The sequence below is a fragment of the Pseudophryne corroboree genome, chromosome 9 (assembly GCF_028390025.1).
Source record: "Pseudophryne corroboree isolate aPseCor3 chromosome 9, aPseCor3.hap2, whole genome shotgun sequence".
NCBI lineage: Eukaryota > Metazoa > Chordata > Amphibia > Anura > Myobatrachidae > Pseudophryne > Pseudophryne corroboree.
In genome coordinates, this window is record NC_086452.1 from 6,109,745 (window position 1) to 6,129,941 (window position 20,197).

General features: G+C 45.9%; 1 protein-coding gene across 2 annotated transcripts in view; it reads left to right on the forward strand.

Moving 5' to 3' along the window:
• The window catches only part of LOC134957215 (cytochrome P450 4B1-like), a 243,114-nt gene that overhangs the window by 7,499 nt on the left and 215,418 nt on the right, over nt 1-20,197 (forward strand). For both annotated transcript variants that reach the window (XM_063938917.1, XM_063938918.1), the window contains exon 2: nt 4,498-4,642. In XM_063938917.1, coding sequence (XP_063794987.1) covers nt 4,498-4,642 — 145 coding nt within the window. The remainder of the gene's footprint in view (nt 1-4,497; nt 4,643-20,197) is intronic.

Here is a 20,197-nt window from a genome sequence, read left to right on the forward strand (position 1 = left end):
ACTGCCATGTACCCAGAGTCTGTGCGTGCAGTAAGGTAAGTCACACTGCCATGTACTCATAGTCTGTGCGTGCAGTAAGGTAAGTCACACTGCCATGTACTCATAGTCTGTGCGTGCAGTAAGGTATGTCACACTGCCATGTACCCAGAGTCTGTGCGTGCAGTAAGGTAAGTCACACTGCCATGTACCCAGAGTCTGTGCGTGCAGTAAGGTAAGTCACACTGCCATGTACTCATAGTCTGTGCGTGCAGTAAGGTATGTCACACTGCCATGTACTCATAGTCTGTGCGTGCAGTAAGGTAAGTCACACTGCCATGTACTCATAGTCTGTGCGTGCAGTAAGGTAAGTCACACTGCCATGTACCCAGAGTCTGTGCGTGCAGTAAGGTATGTCACACTGCCATGTACCCAGAGTCTGTGCGTGCAGTAAGGTATGTCACACTGCCATGTACCCAGAGTCTGTGCGTGCAGTAAGGTATGTCACACTGCCATGTACCCAGAGTCTGTGCGTGCAGTAAGGTATGTCACACTGCCATGTACCCAGAGTCTGTGCGTGCAGTAAGGTAAGTCACACTGCCATGTACTCATAGTCTGTGCGTGCAGTAAGGTATGTCACACTGCCATGTACCCAGAGTCTGTGCGTGCAGTAAGGTAAGTCACACTGCCATGTACCCAGAGTCTGTGCGTGCAGTAAGGTAAGTCACACTGCCATGTACTCATAGTCTGTGCGTGCAGTAAGGTAAGTCACACTGCCATGTACTCATAGTCTGTGCGTGCAGTAAGGTATGTCACACTGCCATGTACCCAGAGTCTGTGCGTGCAGTAAGGTAAGTCACACTGCCATGTACCCAGAGTCTGTGCGTGCAGTAAGGTAAGTCACACTGCCATGTACTCATAGTCTGTGCGTGCAGTAAGGTATGTCACACTGCCATGTACTCATAGTCTGTGCGTGCAGTAAGGTAAGTCACACTGCCATGTACTCATAGTCTGTGCGTGCAGTAAGGTAAGTCACACTGCCATGTACCCAGAGTCTGTGCGTGCAGTAAGGTAAGTCACACTGCCATGTACCCAGAGTCTGTGCGTGCAGTAAGGTATGTCACACTGCCATGTACCCATAGTCTGTGCGTGCAGTAAGGTAAGTCACACTGCCATGTACTCAGAGTCTGTGCGTGCAGTAAGGTATGTCACACTGCCATGTACCCAGAGTCTGTGCGTGCAGTAAGGTAAGTCACACTGCCATGTACCCAGAGTCTGTGCGTGCAGTAAGGTAAGTCACACTGCCATGTACCCCGAGTCTGTGCGTGCAGTAAGGTAAGTCACACTGCCATGTACCCCGAGTCTGTGCGTGCAGTAAGGTAAGTCACACTGCCATGTACTCATAGTCTGTGCGTGCAGTAAGGTAAGTCACACTGCCATGTACCCAGAGTCTGTGCGTGCAGTAAGGTAAGTCACACTGCCATGTACTCAGAGTCTGTGCGTGCAGTAAGGTATGTCACACTGCCATGTACCCAGAGTCTGTGCGTGCAGTAAGGTAAGTCACACTGCCATGTACCCAGAGTCTGTGCGTGCAGTAAGGTAAGTCACACTGCCATGTACTCAGAGTCTGTGCGTGCAGTAAGGTAAGTCACACTGCCATGTACCCAGAGTCTGTGCGTGCAGTAAGGTAAGTCACACTGCCATGTACCCAGAGTCTGTGCGTGCAGTAAGGTAAGTCACACTGCCATGTACCCAGGGTCTGTGCGTGCAGTAAGGTAAGTCACACTGCCATGTACTCAGTCTGTGCGTGCAGTAAGGTAAGTCACACTGCCATGTACCCAGAGTCTGTGCGTGCAGTAAGGTAAGTCACACTGCCATGTACTCAGAGTCTGTGCGTGCAGTAAGGTATGTCACACTGCCATGTACCCAGAGTCTGTGCGTGCAGTAAGGTAAGTCACACTGCCATGTACCCAGAGTCTGTGCGTGCAGTAAGGTAAGTCACACTGCCATGTACTCAGAGTCTGTGCGTGCAGTAAGGTAAGTCACACTGCCATGTACCCAGAGTCTGTGCGTGCAGTAAGGTAAGTCACACTGCCATGTACCCAGAGTCTGTGCGTGCAGTAAGGTAAGTCACACTGCCATGTACCCAGGGTCTGTGCGTGCAGTAAGGTAAGTCACACTGCCATGTACCCCGAGTCTGTGCGTGCAGTAAGGTAAGTCACACTGCCATGTACCCCGAGTCTGTGCGTGCAGTAAGGTAAGTCACACTGCCATGTACTCATAGTCTGTGCGTGCAGTAAGGTAAGTCACACTGCCATGTACCCAGAGTCTGTGCGTGCAGTAAGGTAAGTCACACTGCCATGTACTCAGAGTCTGTGCGTGCAGTAAGGTATGTCACACTGCCATGTACCCAGAGTCTGTGCGTGCAGTAAGGTAAGTCACACTGCCATGTACCCAGAGTCTGTGCGTGCAGTAAGGTAAGTCACACTGCCATGTACTCAGAGTCTGTGCGTGCAGTAAGGTAAGTCACACTGCCATGTACTCATAGTCTGTGCGTGCAGTAAGGTAAGTCACACTGCCATGTACTCAGAGTCTGTGCGTGCAGTAAGGTAAGTCACACTGCCATGTACCCAGAGTCTGTGCGTGCAGTAAGGTAAGTCACACTGCCATGTACCCAGAGTCTGTGCGTGCAGTAAGGTAAGTCACACTGCCATGTACCCAGGGTCTGTGCGTGCAGTAAGGTAAGTCACACTGCCATGTACTCATAGTCTGTGCGTGCAGTAAGGTAAGTCACACTGCCATGTACCCAGAGTCTGTGCGTGCAGTAAGGTAAGTCACACTGCCATGTACTCAGAGTCTGTGCGTGCAGTAAGGTATGTCACACTGCCATGTACCCAGAGTCTGTGCGTGCAGTAAGGTAAGTCACACTGCCATGTACCCAGAGTCTGTGCGTGCAGTAAGGTAAGTCACACTGCCATGTACTCAGAGTCTGTGCGTGCAGTAAGGTAAGTCACACTGCCATGTACCCAGAGTCTGTGCGTGCAGTAAGGTAAGTCACACTGCCATGTACCCAGAGTCTGTGCGTGCAGTAAGGTAAGTCACACTGCCACGTACTCAGAGTCTGTGCGTGCAGTAAGGTAAGTCACACTGCCATGTACCCAGAGTCTGTGCGTGCAGTAAGGTAAGTCACACTGCCACGTACTCAGAGTCTGTGTGTGCACTGTCACAGTTGCAGGAGATGCGATGTGTCAGACACGATTAGAAAGCGTACTGGAGATGGCGAGTCTTATTGGTGTGTTACGGCAGTGCCGCATGTGTGTGGCGGATAGTGGCTGCGTACAGAGACGCAGAATGCTCACATAGGGGCCTGGCACGGGGCTGGTGCATATGACAGTGCTACTTCTACAGACGCACCAAGTGGTCACTGGGCATCTGCTGGCAGCCGGTGTCTCAGTCCTGCACACTCGGACGTACGGCTGCACATCGGGGGAAGGGCCGACACTAGCAGCACAGGCGCAACTACTGCACCAGATGGTAACGCGGTCGCAGCAGCGGGCGACTCAGAATGAGCCCCATAGTGGAGCCTATTTATGAAGCAGTGATTACCCCTTACTTTGTCTTATTGCCAGAGGAATGTTATCACTCAACACCCGTCACTGGGGTCCTCCGAGTCTCAGCCGGGCGTGCGAGTGGCGACTTCTCCCCATCAGCACTGCTTCATCTCCTCACTATCCTGCACCAGTGTGCTGCCCGGCGTCTCGCTTCCTCCTCCCTCGGGGCAGATGTATCATTACTAAACGCGGCAAAACCTCTGACATCACTGCAAGCAAATGCCGCAGACACTGGGGGTTATTCAGGTCGCATCGTTCATCCATGTGACGGCAATAACCCCTTTGGCTGCGCTACTGCCTGATTGACAGGCAGAGGTGTTCTTGGGGTCTTGGGTTGAGCGGGGGGCGACAATGATTACTGGCAGCATATATTATTTGTTGTATTTAGACAAGACATTATGCTTGTTGGGGCACAGAAGGGTCCGACTATGGGGAGGGGGCAACAACAGTGGGGAGGCATTCAATTTACCGGTTCTTGGGATCCTGGCTGTCAGGAGACCGATGGCGAATCCCGACACCCGGTAAAACACCAGCAGTCTGAATCCTGACCGCTGGCTAAAATCCTCACTTGGGTGGTGCTCTGCGCCACCACCCAAGGGAGAATATAAGTCGCCACCGGGCCCGAAGTGTGGCAGCGCAGCAAGCCCATGTGGGGATACGCTGCACTTGCTGCCGGTATTCCAGCTGTTGGGATCCCGGCGTTGGTCTACTGACCGTCGAAATCCCGACAGCCAGGATATCATACTGATCCCCAACAGTGGCCTACAGGTGGAAAACAGTCAAACCCAGAACCTCTTCTATGATAGGACTGATGGTGCAATAGTCTGATGGTGCAATAGTCTGCACCGGTAGCCTGCTATAACACATTTCTGTCACATTTTATATCACATCTCTTCATCTTTTTTAACAGCTCAAAGAAGATGGGACAGATCTGGACGTCATGGACGGATTTGCGAAGCAGTACGAATATGGATACCCGCTGTGGATTGGAAGCTTCTATGCGTCACTCATGGTCGGTCACCCGGAGTATGCGAAGGCCATTCTGACTCGGCAGGGTGAGGAGTGACGCTGGTTGTGCATTTTCTGTATATATGAGAGCACAGGTTCTCAAACTCGGTCCTAAGGACCCCACACAGGCCATGTTTTCCAGGTCTCCTCACAGAATCACAAGTTAAACAATTAGCTGTCAGTGAATAATGACTACACCTGTGCGCCTGCCAGGTGACCTGGAAAACATGACCTGAGTGTGAGAAGCGCAGTATTAGAGAGTGTGAAAGGCGCAGTCACACAGGCAGAGCGACAGTTGTCAGTCTCATTGTTACTGCCACTGATTGGATTACGTTTGTTGGGTCCATTTATCAATGATCACATTTGCAATGTGAACAGGCAGCGTTATTAGAGCGCAGGATCGCATTGCAGAATGCAATCATATCAGGTGTACACATCACCCGGAATGGGCAGGGACAGGGGGTTCTAAAGGAGCCCATCACATGCACCTATGTATTTCTGGCGGAGGGTTCCTGGAGAACCCTGCTGAAACTACATCCCCGAAGTGTAGCCCATAGACAGCATCAAATCTGGCAGCATCGCACCCCCCATAGACACATATGAGCGATGTGGCTGCCGGCGGCAACGGAGGGATTACAGCAGGTGTCGGAGATATCAGCTGCGATTCCTCCTTCATACATTCAGGGGTAAATAAAATGGGATCCGGTCTGAAGATCGACACTGTCTAGGTTGACAATGTTTAGGTCGACCACTATAGGTTGACAGTGTTGGAGATAAGCCTCCTTCTATCAATCTCCTTCAATTGTCTGTTCATTACCCTTTGTCTACCAATTGATTGGGAATCCCAGGAAGCAGACACACATCAGTTATGTCCAGCAAAATGAGACTGCCTTTACTTTATTTAGCATGACATTATATAGAGAAAAAAGATACTTGCATGAACACTTGATACACGTCACATTTCAAAAACTATAATGCATCTCTTCTCATAACTCCTCTCAGGCTGACATCCCCCTACGTGTCCTTCAGGAGGAGTCTAAACACAAGAGACTGTCAAATAACATGTTTTCAAGACTTATAGCTACGACCTTGCTTCGCACACAATGTACTAACTATGAAATGTCAGCATTATAATGATTAACTCAGCAAAGCATACTTCTACTTCACTACATCATGGCTGCTACTTAACAAAATGGCTGACATGCTTAAGCTAAATACATCTATCTTCCTCAGTCCCTCCTTTCATAATAAAATGACATTACCGCTGATAACAATATGACATTACAGTTGAGCTACAAGGCATCACATAAACTCTACCTACAAGAGACTAAGCAAACAGTCTAGCTATAATGGTGCTAAAGGCTATGTTCCCATAGGACCGCGCTTGTCACTCTATCCCACGGAAGGTAAAGAACCGTTCACATCATATCCATTAAGGTAGACTGCTCACGGCTCCTTCTTGCCAAGCTCTTCTGTAGTTTCTTAAACTCGGAGGATTCACATCTTTGAGTTTACAGATTTCTTTCAAGCTGAAAGGAAAGGAAACAAAATAGCATCTTAAAACACAGATATATGCAAATTGCTAAGCCAACAATTTTTAATAAAAACATCACTATTCCAACAATCTACTCTTTGATCCCGCTAAACCAATTAGTTGGGTTTGAGCAGAACATTTCTCTAAACCACTTCTTGCACACTCTTTGTTTTATCAGTAATAAATATACAACACATTCTTGACATTCTCTTCATACATATTCTAAAAAATATTACACTCTATTTAGTAGTATGTATTTGCTTTAAACAAATTAAAACCCTTATATGCTTATATGTAGTGGGGACAAATGTCCATTCCCCTCCTTTTCCAGATGTGGGCCCATGTAAGCCCAGCATTTCTTAATTAACTGATATCTTTGAACTTCCAGAGATTTCATGATCTTTACTTTAACTTGACTAACACAAGCTCTAGTATGATAACACACTTCTCATATACTATATACTGTATATAAGAAGCACATACTACATATATAAAAAGTATATACTTATATACTAAACACTGGTACGTAACTTTGGATTGGCGGACATGCTAGTCCCTGCCCTCTTTTGTGAGAGATATAGAGTATATTATGACAACAATGAGCACTGAAGTTCCCAATATAATGACCCATAGTGGTCTGTCTAGTTTAGGCCCAATTAGCCTTTGTATGTTTGTGTATTCCATTGTTCAAACTTAACTTGAGCAAATTTGCAGTGGAACCCAAGTTTCTCTTTCCTTAATTGACACACAAATGGGCATGGTCAGCAACACTCGATATGAACCATCAAATCTGGGCTCAAATTACTTTTTCATGTGTCTTTCCAGATACACCCAATCTCCTGGTTAAAGCTGGTGGGGATTCAGATTTGCTCCTGAATCTGAGAGAAAGGCAAAACTAGAAAATACAGATGTGTCAGTTTCTTCAGTAAGACTTTTTAACATATGCAGTCCAATTACCATATATATGCTGTAACTCTCATGGATAATAACATCTTATCTTAGGTATGCTATCAAACAATATTTCTTAAGGTGAATAACCTATGGTTTTACTGATTATTGTTCTACTATTAACCAGTACTAAAAATAAACACTTTAGCATCCCTTTCTGGTTTCTGTGACACACCCACTAACCTGTGGATACATGGAATGCAGTTGTATTCCCAAATCATACCTTATGTACTACATTATTTCTTTAATGAAATAAATACCGCTATCTGCTACTATAACTCTTGGTACTCCATATCTGCAAATAACTTCTGAACCTAATTTTCTAGCTATTGATTTTGCTGTGGCTTTTGCCATTGGAAAATAACTGAAAATGTCTGTAGCTACCAATACATCTTTGGCAGTTAGATATAGTCAATTTGCAGTCTTTGAAATGGAAAATAACTTTTTTGGGATTCCTCCAAGGATTGACTTGACCTTCTGTCCTGGATTGGACATTTCCAGTAGGCCTACATATCTAGTAGGCTTGTACAAACTTGGTTGCGGCTGGATAACATCCTTGAGCTATCCATCTTCCATTAACTAAATTTTCCATTTGATCCTCTCCCAGGTGTGTGAGTCCATGGCTGACTTAACACATATGTGGATGTAAGCTACTGGGTAAGTATAACTTCATATTTTCATAAGCCAGTGTCTTCTTCTTGTCTGGCTCTTCTTCTTCTTTGCCATGCTGCTTTTTCTTCGGGACCTGCTTGTTTCTGAAATTTCTTCAAATCCTGTAGATCAGGCATTTGAGACCTTGCTTCTTTCTGTTACTTCTGTATGTGTGGTGAAGATGACTACCTTTACTGGTTGTTTGTTTGGTTGCTTTATTTATCCACAGGCTACTTTCTCACTCTCTCCTGCTTGGTTCTGAAGTTCAATCAGTGTAGCATAATAAGGCATCTGGTCTGGCACTGGAATGGTTACTATATAGGCTTGCCTTTCCTGCTGGGGGCATCTTGCTGCCCTCTTGGCTTCAGCATCTTGCCAGATTGTTGCCTCTTGTTTCAGGAGTGTCATTTCTTGCATGTGCCTGGATCTTCATTACTGCAACCTTTTCTGTGGCCCTTGCAGAGCTCTGAACTGGTGTCTGATCAGGAAAGCATGTTGTATGTCTTAGCCACTTGCCTCCTTGAAGCCTCTGCTTTTCCAAATCTGGCCCACACTCTTGTACTGGGATGGTAAGGATCCTGAATCCACAACTTCATGTTCAGTGGTCACTTACTCCTGTGTAAGGAATTCCATCCTCATGGTACCTTGATCAATCCACATATAGCTCTTGCTGAGCATTAGGTAGGGCTGTGTATGTAACATATGGCAAGTTGAGGTTCTTGTTCCATTAACGCCACACAAGGAAAAGGACCATTTTTGATTACTAGAATTATTCTCTTCCTCTTCTGGACCATCCCTCCGGTCCTGCATCCATGATGATCTGTCTGTATCTTGCTCTTCTGGACCACCTTCCTGGTCCTTATCATCAACTTCTTGCTTTCCCATTCATCAGTAGATAATCTGTTTTTCCCTTCTTTTGAATCTTGAGATTCAACACCTTTATTGATTAATGCTGGAAAAGGGTTGCTGAGTTGAGGGTAATACATCTTCTGGTGGTTACTTGTCGCACTTTAGCAGTGCTACTTCATACATGGTCAGCCTTGCCGCTGACGTGTTTGGTTCTTGCTTGTTGAAGCTTCTCTGTACCTGCATGTGGTACCTGGATGATAAGTTCATGATTCAGCACTATGCCTGTGCTCTTGTCCTCTTCTAGGACTAGAGATGAGCGGGTTCAGTTCCTCGGAATCCGAACCCGCCCGAACTTCAGCCTTTTTACACGGGTCCGAGGCAGACTCGGATCTTCCCGCCTTGCTCGGTTAACCCGAGCGCGCCCGAACGTCATCATCCCGCTGTCGGATTCTCGCGAGGCTCGTATTCTATCGCGAGACTCGGATTCTATATAAGGAGCCGCGCGTTGCCGCCATTTTCACACGTGCATTGAGATTGATAGGGAGAGGACGTGGCTGGCGTCCTCTCCGTTAGAATAGATAGAGACACTTGAGTTGATTTACTACTAACTTAGTAATTTTGGGGAGCATTAGGAGTACTCAGAGTGCAGAGTTTTGCTGATAGTTACTAGTGACCACCACCAGTTTTATTTATTATTTAATATAATCCGTTCTCTGCCTGAAAAAAAACGATACACAGTCACATACCATATCTGTGCTCAGCCTCAGTGTGCTGCATGATAATATCATCTATGTATATCTGACTGTGCTGAGTGCTCACTGCTCACACAGCTGAATTGTGGGGGAGACTGGGGTGCAGTTATAGCAGGAGTACAGTGCACACTTTTGCTGCCAGTGTGACTGACCAGTGACCACCAGTATATTGTCTGCCTGATTCTATAAATGCATTCTGCTGACAGTGTCCAGCAGGTCCGTCATTCATTATATTATATAAATATTTACCTGCAGTAGTGTTATATTTTTTTTGTTCATCTCTATCATCTTTATCATCTCTATATTAGCAGACGCAGTACGGTAGTCCACGGCTGTGGCTACCTCTGTGTCGTCAGTGCTCGTCCATAATTGTATACCTACCTGTGGTGGGGTTTTTATTTTCTATCTTCTTCATACTAGTAGTTTAGGAGTCTGCTGACAGTGTCCAGCAGGTCCGTCATTATATTATATATACCTGCAGTAGTGATATATATATATTTTTTATATCATTATCATCTCTATACTAGCAGACGCAGTACGGTAGTCCACGGCTGTAGCTACCTCTGTGTCGTCAGTGCTCGTCCATAATTGTATACCTACCTGTGGTGGGGTTTTTTTTTCTATCTTCTTCATACTAGTAGTTTAGGAGTCTGCTGACAGTGTCCAGCAGGTCCGTCATTATATTATATATACCTGCAGTAGTGATATATATATATTTTTTATATCATTATCATCTCTATACTAGCAGACGCAGTACGGTAGTCCACGGCTGTAGCTACCTCTGTGTCGTCAGTGCTCGTCCATAATTGTATACCTACCTGTGGTGGTTTTTTTTTTTCTATCTTCTTCATACTAGTAGTTTAGGAGTCTGCTGACAGTGTCCAGCAGGTCCGTCATTATATTATATATACCTGCAGTAGTGATATATATATATATTTTATATCATTATCATCTCTATACTAGCAGACGCAGTACGGTAGTCCACGGCTGTAGCTACCTCTGTGTCGTCAGTGCTCGTCCATAATTGTATACCTACCTGTGGTGGGGTTTTTTTTTTCTATCTTCTTCATACTAGTAGTTTAGGAGTCTGCTGACAGTGTCCAGCAGGTCCGTCATTATATTATATATACCTGCAGTAGTGATATATATATATTTTTTATATCATTATCATCTCTATACTAGCAGACGCAGTACGGTAGTCCACGGCTGTGGCTATCTCTGTGTCGTCAGTGCTCGTCCATAGTTGTATACCTACCTACCTGTGGTGGGGTTTTTTTTTCTATCTTCTTCATACTAGTAGTTTAGGAGTCTGCTGACAGTGTCCACCAGGTCCAGCATTATATTATATACCTACAGTAGTAATATATTTAGTATATTATCTATACTAGCAGACGCAGTACGGTAGTCCACGGCTGTGGCTATCTCTGTGTCGTCAGTGCTCGCCCATAATTGTATACCTACCTACCTGTGATGGGTTTTTTTTCTATCTTCTTCATCCTAGTAGTTTAGGAGTCTGCTGACAGTGTCCATCAGGTCCGTCATTATATTATATATATATACCTACAGTAGACAGTAGTATCATATTTTTTTTTAATTATATCTTTATCATCTCTATACTAGCAGACGCAGTACGGTAGTCCACGGCTGTAGCTACCTCTGTGTCGTCAGTCACTCGTCATCCATAAGTATACTATCCATCCATCTCCATTGTATACCTGAGGTGCCTTTTAGTTGTGCGCATTAAAATATGGAGAACAAAAATGTTGAGGTTCAAAAAATAGGGAAAGATCAAGATCCACTTCCACCTCGTGCTGAATCTGCTGCCACTAGTCATGGCCGAGACGATGAAATGCCATCAACGTCGTCTGCCAAGGCCGATGCCCAATGTGATAGTAGAGGGCATGTAAAATCCAAAAAGCCAAAGTTCAGTAAAAAGACCCAAAAACAGAAACTTAAATGGTCTGAGGAGAAACGTAAACTTGCCAATATGCTATTTATGACACGGAGTCTCAAGAAACGGCTAAGGCCCTGACCTATGCTCGTGACTAGTGGTTCAGCTTCACATGACGATGGAAGTCCTCAACCTCCATTTGCCATTTAATTCCAGTGATTTGGACGTATAATTCCAGTGATTTTGCAGTATAATTCCAGTGATTTTGCCATTTAATTCCAGTGATTTGGACGTATAATTCCAGTGATTTTGCCATTTAATTCCAGTAATTTGGACGTATAATTCCAGTGATTTGGACGTATAATTCCAGTGATTTTGCAGTATAATTCCAGTGATTTTGCCATTTAATTCCAGTGATTTGGACGTATAATTCCAGTGATTTTGCCGTTTAATTCCAGTGATTTGGACGTATAATTCCAGTGATTTTGCATTATAATTCCAGTAATTTGGACATATAATTCCAGTGATTTTGACGTATAATTCCAGTGATTTTTCAGTATAATTCCAGTGATTTGGACGTATAATTCCAGTGATTTGGATGTATATTTCCAGTGGGAATTGTTTGTGACGCTTGGCTTAGTCAAACAGCTACCTCATTGCACCTCTTCTACATCTTTGCATGAGGTGCTGTTTGGGGCTTTTTTTTGGATATCTACCCTCCTGTCTGCCACTGCAGTGCCACTCCTAGATGGTCCAATTGTTTGTGTTGCTTGGATTAGTCATACAGCTACCTCATTGCACCTCTTCTACATCTTTGCATGAGGTGCTGTTTGGGGCCTAGTTTTTGAAAAGTGCCATCCTGTGTGACACTGCAGTACCACTCCTAGATGGGCCAGGTGTATGTGTCGGCCACTTGTGTCGCTTAGCTTAGTCATACAGCCACCTCGGTGCAACCTTTTGGCCTAAAAACAATATTGTGAGGTGTGAGGTGTTCAAAATAGACTGGAAATGAGTGGAAATTAATGTTATTGAGGTTAATAATACAGTAGGAGCAAAATTATCCCCAAATTCTGTGATTTTAGCTGTTTTTATGTTTTTTTCCAAAAATCATCCAGATCCAAAACCAAATCCAAAACACGAAAGGGTGGTTTTGGCAAAACCAAGCCAAAACCAAAACACGAAAGTGGAATTAGAACCAAAACCAAAACACAAAACACGAAAAGTGCCAGCCGCACATCTCTATCTAGGACTACTGATTCAACACTGTGTCTGTGCTCTTGTACTCTTCTAAAACTGTTGCTGCTGTCACTGCTCTGATGGTGGTAGGTGCTACTTGAGTACTGCTGTCAAGCTTGCTTGAGTGGTAGGCCACTGGTCTTCGCCTCAGTCCATAATTTGCGTAAGGACTTTTATGTATGGCCTCCTTCTTCAATAGTCAGGTAGTGCTAGAGCTTGTGATGAGGCAACGGCTGTTTCCAATTGTTCAATTGCTTCATTCATCTGTTGCTGTGTGTAGGATGCGGACACTCCTCTCTTTCAGTCTTGTCACACAATCCTTGCATGTAGACTGGTGCTAGAGCAATCCGTGTTCTGTAGTGTTCTACTAGGCCCAGAAATGATCATCTGACTTGCTTGACACTAGTGATGAGCGGATTCGGTTTTACTCGGTTCTCAAAATGGCATCTTATTGGCTCACGGATGTCACGTGTTTTGGATAGCCAATAAGATGCCATTTTGAGAACCGAGTAAAACCGAATCCGCTCATCACTACTTGACACTAGTTGGAATCTTAGCTTGCAGTATGAATTTCTCCCTTCTCACTTTTGTTAGATGTCATGTCGGATACCTTGAGTGTCCTAGGAAGATTACTTCTTGCTTGGCTAGCTGCAATTTCTCCTTCTGAGGCTCTGCAGTCTTGTTCTTCCAGAAACTTCAATAAGGACACTGCCCCTTCTTGGTACTTCGTTTAGTAGTGGTGGCAATCAGCAGTTCATTCACATTCTATATTAGTTGTGTCTTCTGGATAAATCACTTGGTGATGTAGCCCCTCCACAGGGCTATCCTGGTCCAGTAGTATTGCTTACTTTCTTCTACAACTGGTACTGTGGGAATGAGCCAATACTGAACTTCTGTTCTAAATTGCTTCTTAATGGTTCTTTTCTTTCCTTTAATAAGTTGCTGGAAAGTTCAACTTCTGCTGGTGTGTACTGTATTCTCCTTGGATAAGCTTTAGTACATTGTGCTTCAGCAAAGTCACTGGACATGTACTCCGAGGTCAGAACTGGGCTGGTTTTGGAGACTGTAGTTCTTGCATCTCCTGTCCTTTTAAGTATTTCTGATATCATCAGTTCTTGTGGTATCTCCCTCTGCTGTCTTCTGCGTGTGCTGGCTCCAGTATTCATTAGGCACAAACGTATTTCTCCAGTGGGCAAGGTGACTGTAATCATACCTTCTGCTGTTTCCTCTGGAGACATTATGTTCACTGGGGAGTACCTGAAGAAGCTTGTACTTCATATTGGCAGAAGGAGCATCATTAATTTGTCTTCTGGGACTTTTATTGTCTTGTTCCTTATTATTTTACTTGAAACCCCGGAGCTTCTGGGGATTTAAATCTTCTAATCATGGCATCATCTCTGTTATCTTGCCATGTAAAAACAGCTCTTGAAACCCTTGTGTCTCCTGTGGGTAAAGTCACTTTTGTTGAACTGCCAGTGGCAACTGAGTACACTGTTGCCGACACAGGGGTTGCGCACCCTCATATTCTATCTTCTTGTGTGTGCTGCCTAACATATGGCTGATAAGAAACCTACTGCCGTGCTTGTAAAACCTGTTCCAAAATTACTTAACAGGGTATATATATATGTACTAGGTGATTCATCGCGCCCTACGGGCGCTCTTCACACCGTCGTTTGGGGCTACGCCCCATTAACCTCTGCACGCCTTTGAACATATGCAGGCCGGTAGATAACAGATGCAGAAATGCAGGGCAATTTAGAGGGCATACAGAAATGGGGTCCGGTTGAGAAACGATAGAGAGGTGTAGGGGGGGAGAAAGGGAATGTACAGAAACGCTGTGCGATGGGTAAAGGATAGGGAGAGGCAGGGTGGTAGGGAGAGGATAAAGAGAGGGAAGGTGTTAGACAGAAAATACCGTTGCAAGAGGCTACGACCCGTTAACCCCTGCACAGGCTTCAGCTGTGCTATAATTGTTATTAGATGGAGTATTATCTGGGAAAATTTTTATGCTAGTGGGTAAATATTGCAAGGGGGCGTAGGCCTTTGTGAGGGCGTGAAGAGTGGCCGCAGGGCACAATGAATAACATTGTGTAGTATATACTGCTAGTGTATGCAGCGCAGCTTATACACACAGTGGTCACAGGTATCAGAGCCGCGTATACACACAATGGACACAGGTAGCAGTGCAGCTTATACACACAGTGCCCACAGGTAACGGAGCCACTGTTAGGCGCCGGGGTCCGCGATGTCCTCGCGGCCCGGCGCCTAGCAACTAGGGACGCCGTGCGTGCGTAGCCGCCGGCTCCCTAGCAACACAGGGACGCCGAGCGGCTGAGCCGCCTGGACCCTGGCAACGGGGACTCCATGGGCGGACCGCGTTCCCCGTTGCAGGGTCAGATTTCAACATACACGCTGGTCTTGTGGGCGTGCAGCAGGGCAGCTGCACAGCATTTGGGGCAATTAGACTGGGGGCATCTGATTAGAGGACTCTTTGTTAAATGCTTCTCAGTGCTTCACACAGACGCCGGTAATAGCTCCCTGCATGCTGTTCTGGTTTGCTGAACGTCTGTTCCAGTCCTGCTGTGTCCGGTCATTCCTGTCCTCAGAAGTCCTGTATCTTGGAGTTGTCATCTCATCCCAAGAAGTCGTTTGGTCCCCTGTAGTCCTCAACGATCACCAGAGAATATCGAGTGGTGTTCGTGAGTTGCGGCTCTGCCGTGTGTTGCGGCTCAGCCGCTTTATATTCTGTTTCGGAGCATTTGCGGAGGGTTCCGCTTCCACAAAGTCCTCTCCGGAACTCGGCGGTGCCGGGTAGGAGAGTGGACAAGTGGATATTTTGGTTGTCCTTTTCCCTGGCGGTTTTTCCGCACATATTCTAGTTTCTAGTTAGCTTGTAGCCCCTGGCCTGGTTGGTTAGTCAGAGGGCCCCTTGTTATCACCCTGTCTCGGATTTCCCTTTGTCTCCCATTAAGACCTGAGGGGGCATCGGAGTTGGGCAGACATAATCCGCCCTTCAAACGCGGCTGCCATGGGCTCAAGCAACCATAGTTTCGCAGGGGATTTCTGACAGCACAGGCGAGACAACGGAGTTAGGGCGCCAGGGGCTATTTTCCATTCCCGCTCCCTTCCCCAGCATTATGTTCCAGTGCTCCGGTCCTTGCAATAAGATCTCCTCAGACCAGAGTGCTGGAATCATAACATTATTACCGGCCATACCAAAAACTAAAATTAAACAGGGTTTAATTTTTTCTCATTCAGTTTTTGTTAAAGTTTTTTGGCCTCATGAATCCGACAGGTTTAGGGCCAAATCCTGGCCAGCTCTTAGTCAATCAGATTCAAGAACTTACTCAGATGGTTCAAGATATTTCTCTTCGGGTGAAGTCGCAGGAAGATCTTTTGCGAGCCTCCCCAAAGGTAGTTCCTGAACCAAAGATGCATTTGCCCGACCGTTTTTCTGGTGATAGAAAATAATTTTTTAATTTTAAAGAATCCTGTAAACTTTATTTTCGTTTAAGACCTACTTCCTCTGGTACTGAATCTCAGCGGGTTGGGATTATTATTTCTTTACTCCAGGGGGATCCTCAGACCTGGGCATTTGGTTTAAGAGCAGAGGATCCTGCATTGTTGTCAGTAGACTCTTTCTTTAAGTCTTTAGGGCTCTTGTATGATGACCCAGATAGAGAGGCGTCCGCTGAAAGTCAGCTGCGCGCTCTCAAACAAGGTAGAAATCCTGCAGAGGTTTATTGTACCGAGTTTCGCCGTTGGTCGAACGACTGTGGCTGGAATGACCCAGCCCTGCGCAGTCAGTTTCGCCTCGGTTTATCAGAGTTTATTAAAGACAGTCTCCTCCAGTACCCCGCTCCTGAGACTCTCGATAAATTCATGGAGCTTTCTATAAAGATTGATCGTCGTCTCAGAGAGCGGAGGGCTGAAAGAGGAACATCTGTAAGGTCTAGTCCCTGTGTTTATTCCATTCCAGAGGACGTCGAGGAGCCCATGCAGATGGGTCTCTCCCGGCTGTCTCTTGAGGAAAAAACCAGTGGGCAAAATTCCGGTCTTTGTTTGTACTGTGGTGGTAAGGGACATTTTGCTCGTAATTGTCCGTGCAAGTCGGGAAACGCTTTGACCAGGTGAATTGTGAGGGGGTTCACCTAGGTCTGCAGCTTATCTCCTCGAATAACTCTCTTTTAGTCCCAGTTAAGGTTTCCTTTGGCAGCCTCAGTTCTTTGGTGTCGGCTTTTGTTGACAATGGAGCTGCTGGAAACTTTATGGATTTAATTTGGGCTAAGGCCTTAGGCATTCCACAGTTACCATTGGATAGGTGTATCACCATGCACGGCTTAGATGGGAGTCCGCTTTCCAATGGGGTAATTACTCACCGTACACCTCCCGTAGTACTTACAGTAGGAGCCTTTCATTCCGAAAATATTGAATTCTACCTAACACATTGCCCAGCAGTTCCAGTTGTTCTGGGTCACCCTTGGCTGGCCTTTCATAATCCCACCATTGATTGGCGGTCCGGGGAGATTTCCCAATGGGGTACATTTTGTGTTAAGGAATGTATTTCGTATCCAGTCAGAGTAGCAGCTATCATTCCAGAGCTCATTCCTGTGGAATACCAGGAGTTTGCCGATGTATTCTCCAAAGGCAATGCGGACATTCTGCCTCCCCATCGGCCTTATGATTGCGCTATTGAGCTAGTTCCAGGTGCCGCATTGCCAAAGGGGAGATTATATGCATTGTCCGGGCCAGAAACTTCGGCCATGAATGATTATGTTCAGGAGAGCTTAGAGAAAGGATTTATTAGACCATCAAAATCTCCGTTAAGTGCAGGTTTTTTCTTTGTGGAGAAAAAGGATGGCTCGCTTAGACCATGCATTGATTTTAGAGCCCTGAATAAGATCTCAGTAAAAAACACCTATCCTTTGCCGTTAATTTCTGTACTTTTTGATCAGTTACGTTCTGCTGTTATTTTTTCTAAAATTGACCTTAGAGGAGCTTACAACCTCATCCGAATTAAATCTGGAGATGAGTGGAAGACGGCTTTCAGCACTCAGTCGGGTCACTACGAATATCTGGTGATGCCGTTCAGCCTGTCTAATGCTCCAGCAGTTTTTCAAGACCATTAATGATGTGCTCCGTGACTTCCTAGGGAAATTTGTGGTCGTTTATTTAGACGACATCTTGATTTATTCTGAATCGATGGAACAACATGTTACCCAGGTGCGTCTGGTTCTTCAAAAGTTACGTGAGAATCATTTATATGCCAAGCTGGAGAAGTGTGATTTTCACGTCACGGAAGTATCTTTTTTAGGGTACATAATTTCCCCTCAGGGATTTTCCATGGAACCAAAGAAGCTCCAGGCCATCCTTAATTGGGCGCAACCCACCAATTTAAAAGCAATTCAGCGCTTTTTAGGGTTTGCGAATTATTATAGGAGGTTCATCCATTCTTTTTCTGACCTGGTTGCTCCCATAGTGGCTCTGACAAAGAAAGGAGCGGATCCTACCAACTGGTCGCATGAAGCTGAGTTGTCCTTCCGGGCCTTGAAACAAGCCTTTGTCTCGGCTCCAGTCCTCAGACATCCTAATCCGGAATTGCCCTTTGTTGTGGAGGTTGATGCCTCAGAGGTTGCAGTGGGGGCTGTCCTTTCTCAAAAGGATCCGGAGTCTCTGGAGTTACATCCTTGTGCCTTTATGTCCAGGAAATTCTCCTCCGCTGAATCCAACTATGACGTTGGTAATCGGGAGTTACTGGCGGTAAAGTGGGCTTTCGAGGAGTGGAGGCATTGGCTGGAGGGAGCAAAACATACTATTTCGGTTTTGACTGATCATAAGAACCTGCAATACATTGACTCAGCTAAACGGCTTAATGCCCGGCAAGCACGTTGGGCATTATTTTTTACTCGTTTCAAATTTATAATCACTTTCAGGCCTGGTTCCAAGAATACTAAAGCTGATGCCCTGTCACGTAGCTTTCTTCCCGTTCACAATAGCAATCCTGTGGTTACCCCCATACTTCCATCTTCGGTCATCCGGGCAGGCCTCACACAGGATTTATTTACCCAGTTAAACCAGCTTCAACATCAAGCTCCTAGATTTACTACTGCTGGTCATCTTTACGTCCCTGAATTTTTGAGAGCCACTGTTTTAACTGAATTTCATGACAACAAAGTTTCAGGGCATCCGGGAGTCACTAAGACATTGGAGTTAGTCTCTCGCTCAGTATGGTGGCCTAGTCTTTCTAAAGACGTTAAGGAATTTGTTTATTCATGTCAGGTTTGTGCACAGCATAAGGTTCCCCGTTCCTTGCCTATCGGGCAACTTATGCCCTTAACTGTTCCTCTCAGGCCATGGTCTCATATTTCCATGGATTTTGTGGTTGACCTTCCCCTTTCAGCCGGATTCCGAGTCATATGGGTGGTAGTGGACCGTTTTAGTAAAATGGCTCATTTTATTGCTCTTCCTCGGTTGCCTTCTGCTCAAGGGTTGGCAGTTTTGTTCCTCCGCCATGTGTTCAGGCTTCATGGGTTGCCCACTGATATTGTTTCTGATCGGGGTCCACAATTCATCGCACAATTCTGGAAACGTTTTTGTGCCTCATTAAAGATGAAACTGTCGTTAACATCCGGTTACCACCCACAATCCAACGGGCAAACCGAACGAGTCAACCAGTCATTAAAACAATATTTGCGCTTGTATTCAGCCAAACTCCAGAATGATTGGTCCGAGTTTCTTCCTTTGGCTGAATTTGCTTACAATAATTCTTGTCATTCCTCCACTAAAGAGTCTCCATTCTTTTCAGTTTTTGGTTTTCACCCCAGAGCCAATTCTTTTTTTCATCATTCTCCAGTCTCCTCGCTAACCTTAACCTCCCATCTCAGAGCAATTTGGAAAAAAGTGCACCTTGCTCTTAGAAAAGCGGCCTTCCGAGAGAAGAAATTTTCTGACAGGCTCCGACGTCCTTGCACTTTTAAGGTGTGAGATAAGGTGTGGTTGTCAACTCGCAACATCAGGCTTCGACAATCCTCGGCTAGACTGGGACCCAAATTTATTGGACCATTTCTTATTATTAAGAAGGTCAACCCAGTTGCCTTTCGGCTACGTTTACCAAGATCCCTTAAGATTGGAAATACTTTTCATTGTTCCCTGTTGAAACAATACGTTTCTTCCAGTAAATTTCCTCGGAGGATCTCTCAGGGTAGATCTCCAGTGGATGTACAGGGACAACAGGAATTATTGGTAGAGAAAGTTCTTGACTCTAAATTGTCCCGGGGTCGGCTTTATTTTTTAGTGCACTGGAAAGGCTATGGTCCGGAGGAAAGGTCTTGGGTCCTGGATAAGGATCTTCATGCCCCTAGGCTCAAGAGGGCATTTTTTCGAGAATTTCCTCAGAAACCTGGCTTTAGGGGTTCCTTGACCCCTCCTCAAGGGGGGGGGGTACTGTTAGGCGCCGGGGTCCGCGATGTCCTCGCGGCCCGGCGCCTAGCAACTAGGGACGCCGTGCGTGCGTAGCCGCCGGCTCCCTAGCAACACAGGGACGCCGAGCGGCTGAGCCGCCTGGACCCTGGCAACGGGGACGCCATGGGCGGACCGCGTTCCCCGTTGCAGGGTCAGATTTCAACATACACGCTGGTCTTGTGGGCGTGCAGCAGGGCAGCTGCACAGCATTTGGGGCAATTAGACTGGGGGCATCTGATTAGAGGACTCTTTGTTAAATGCTTCTCAGTGCTTCACCCAG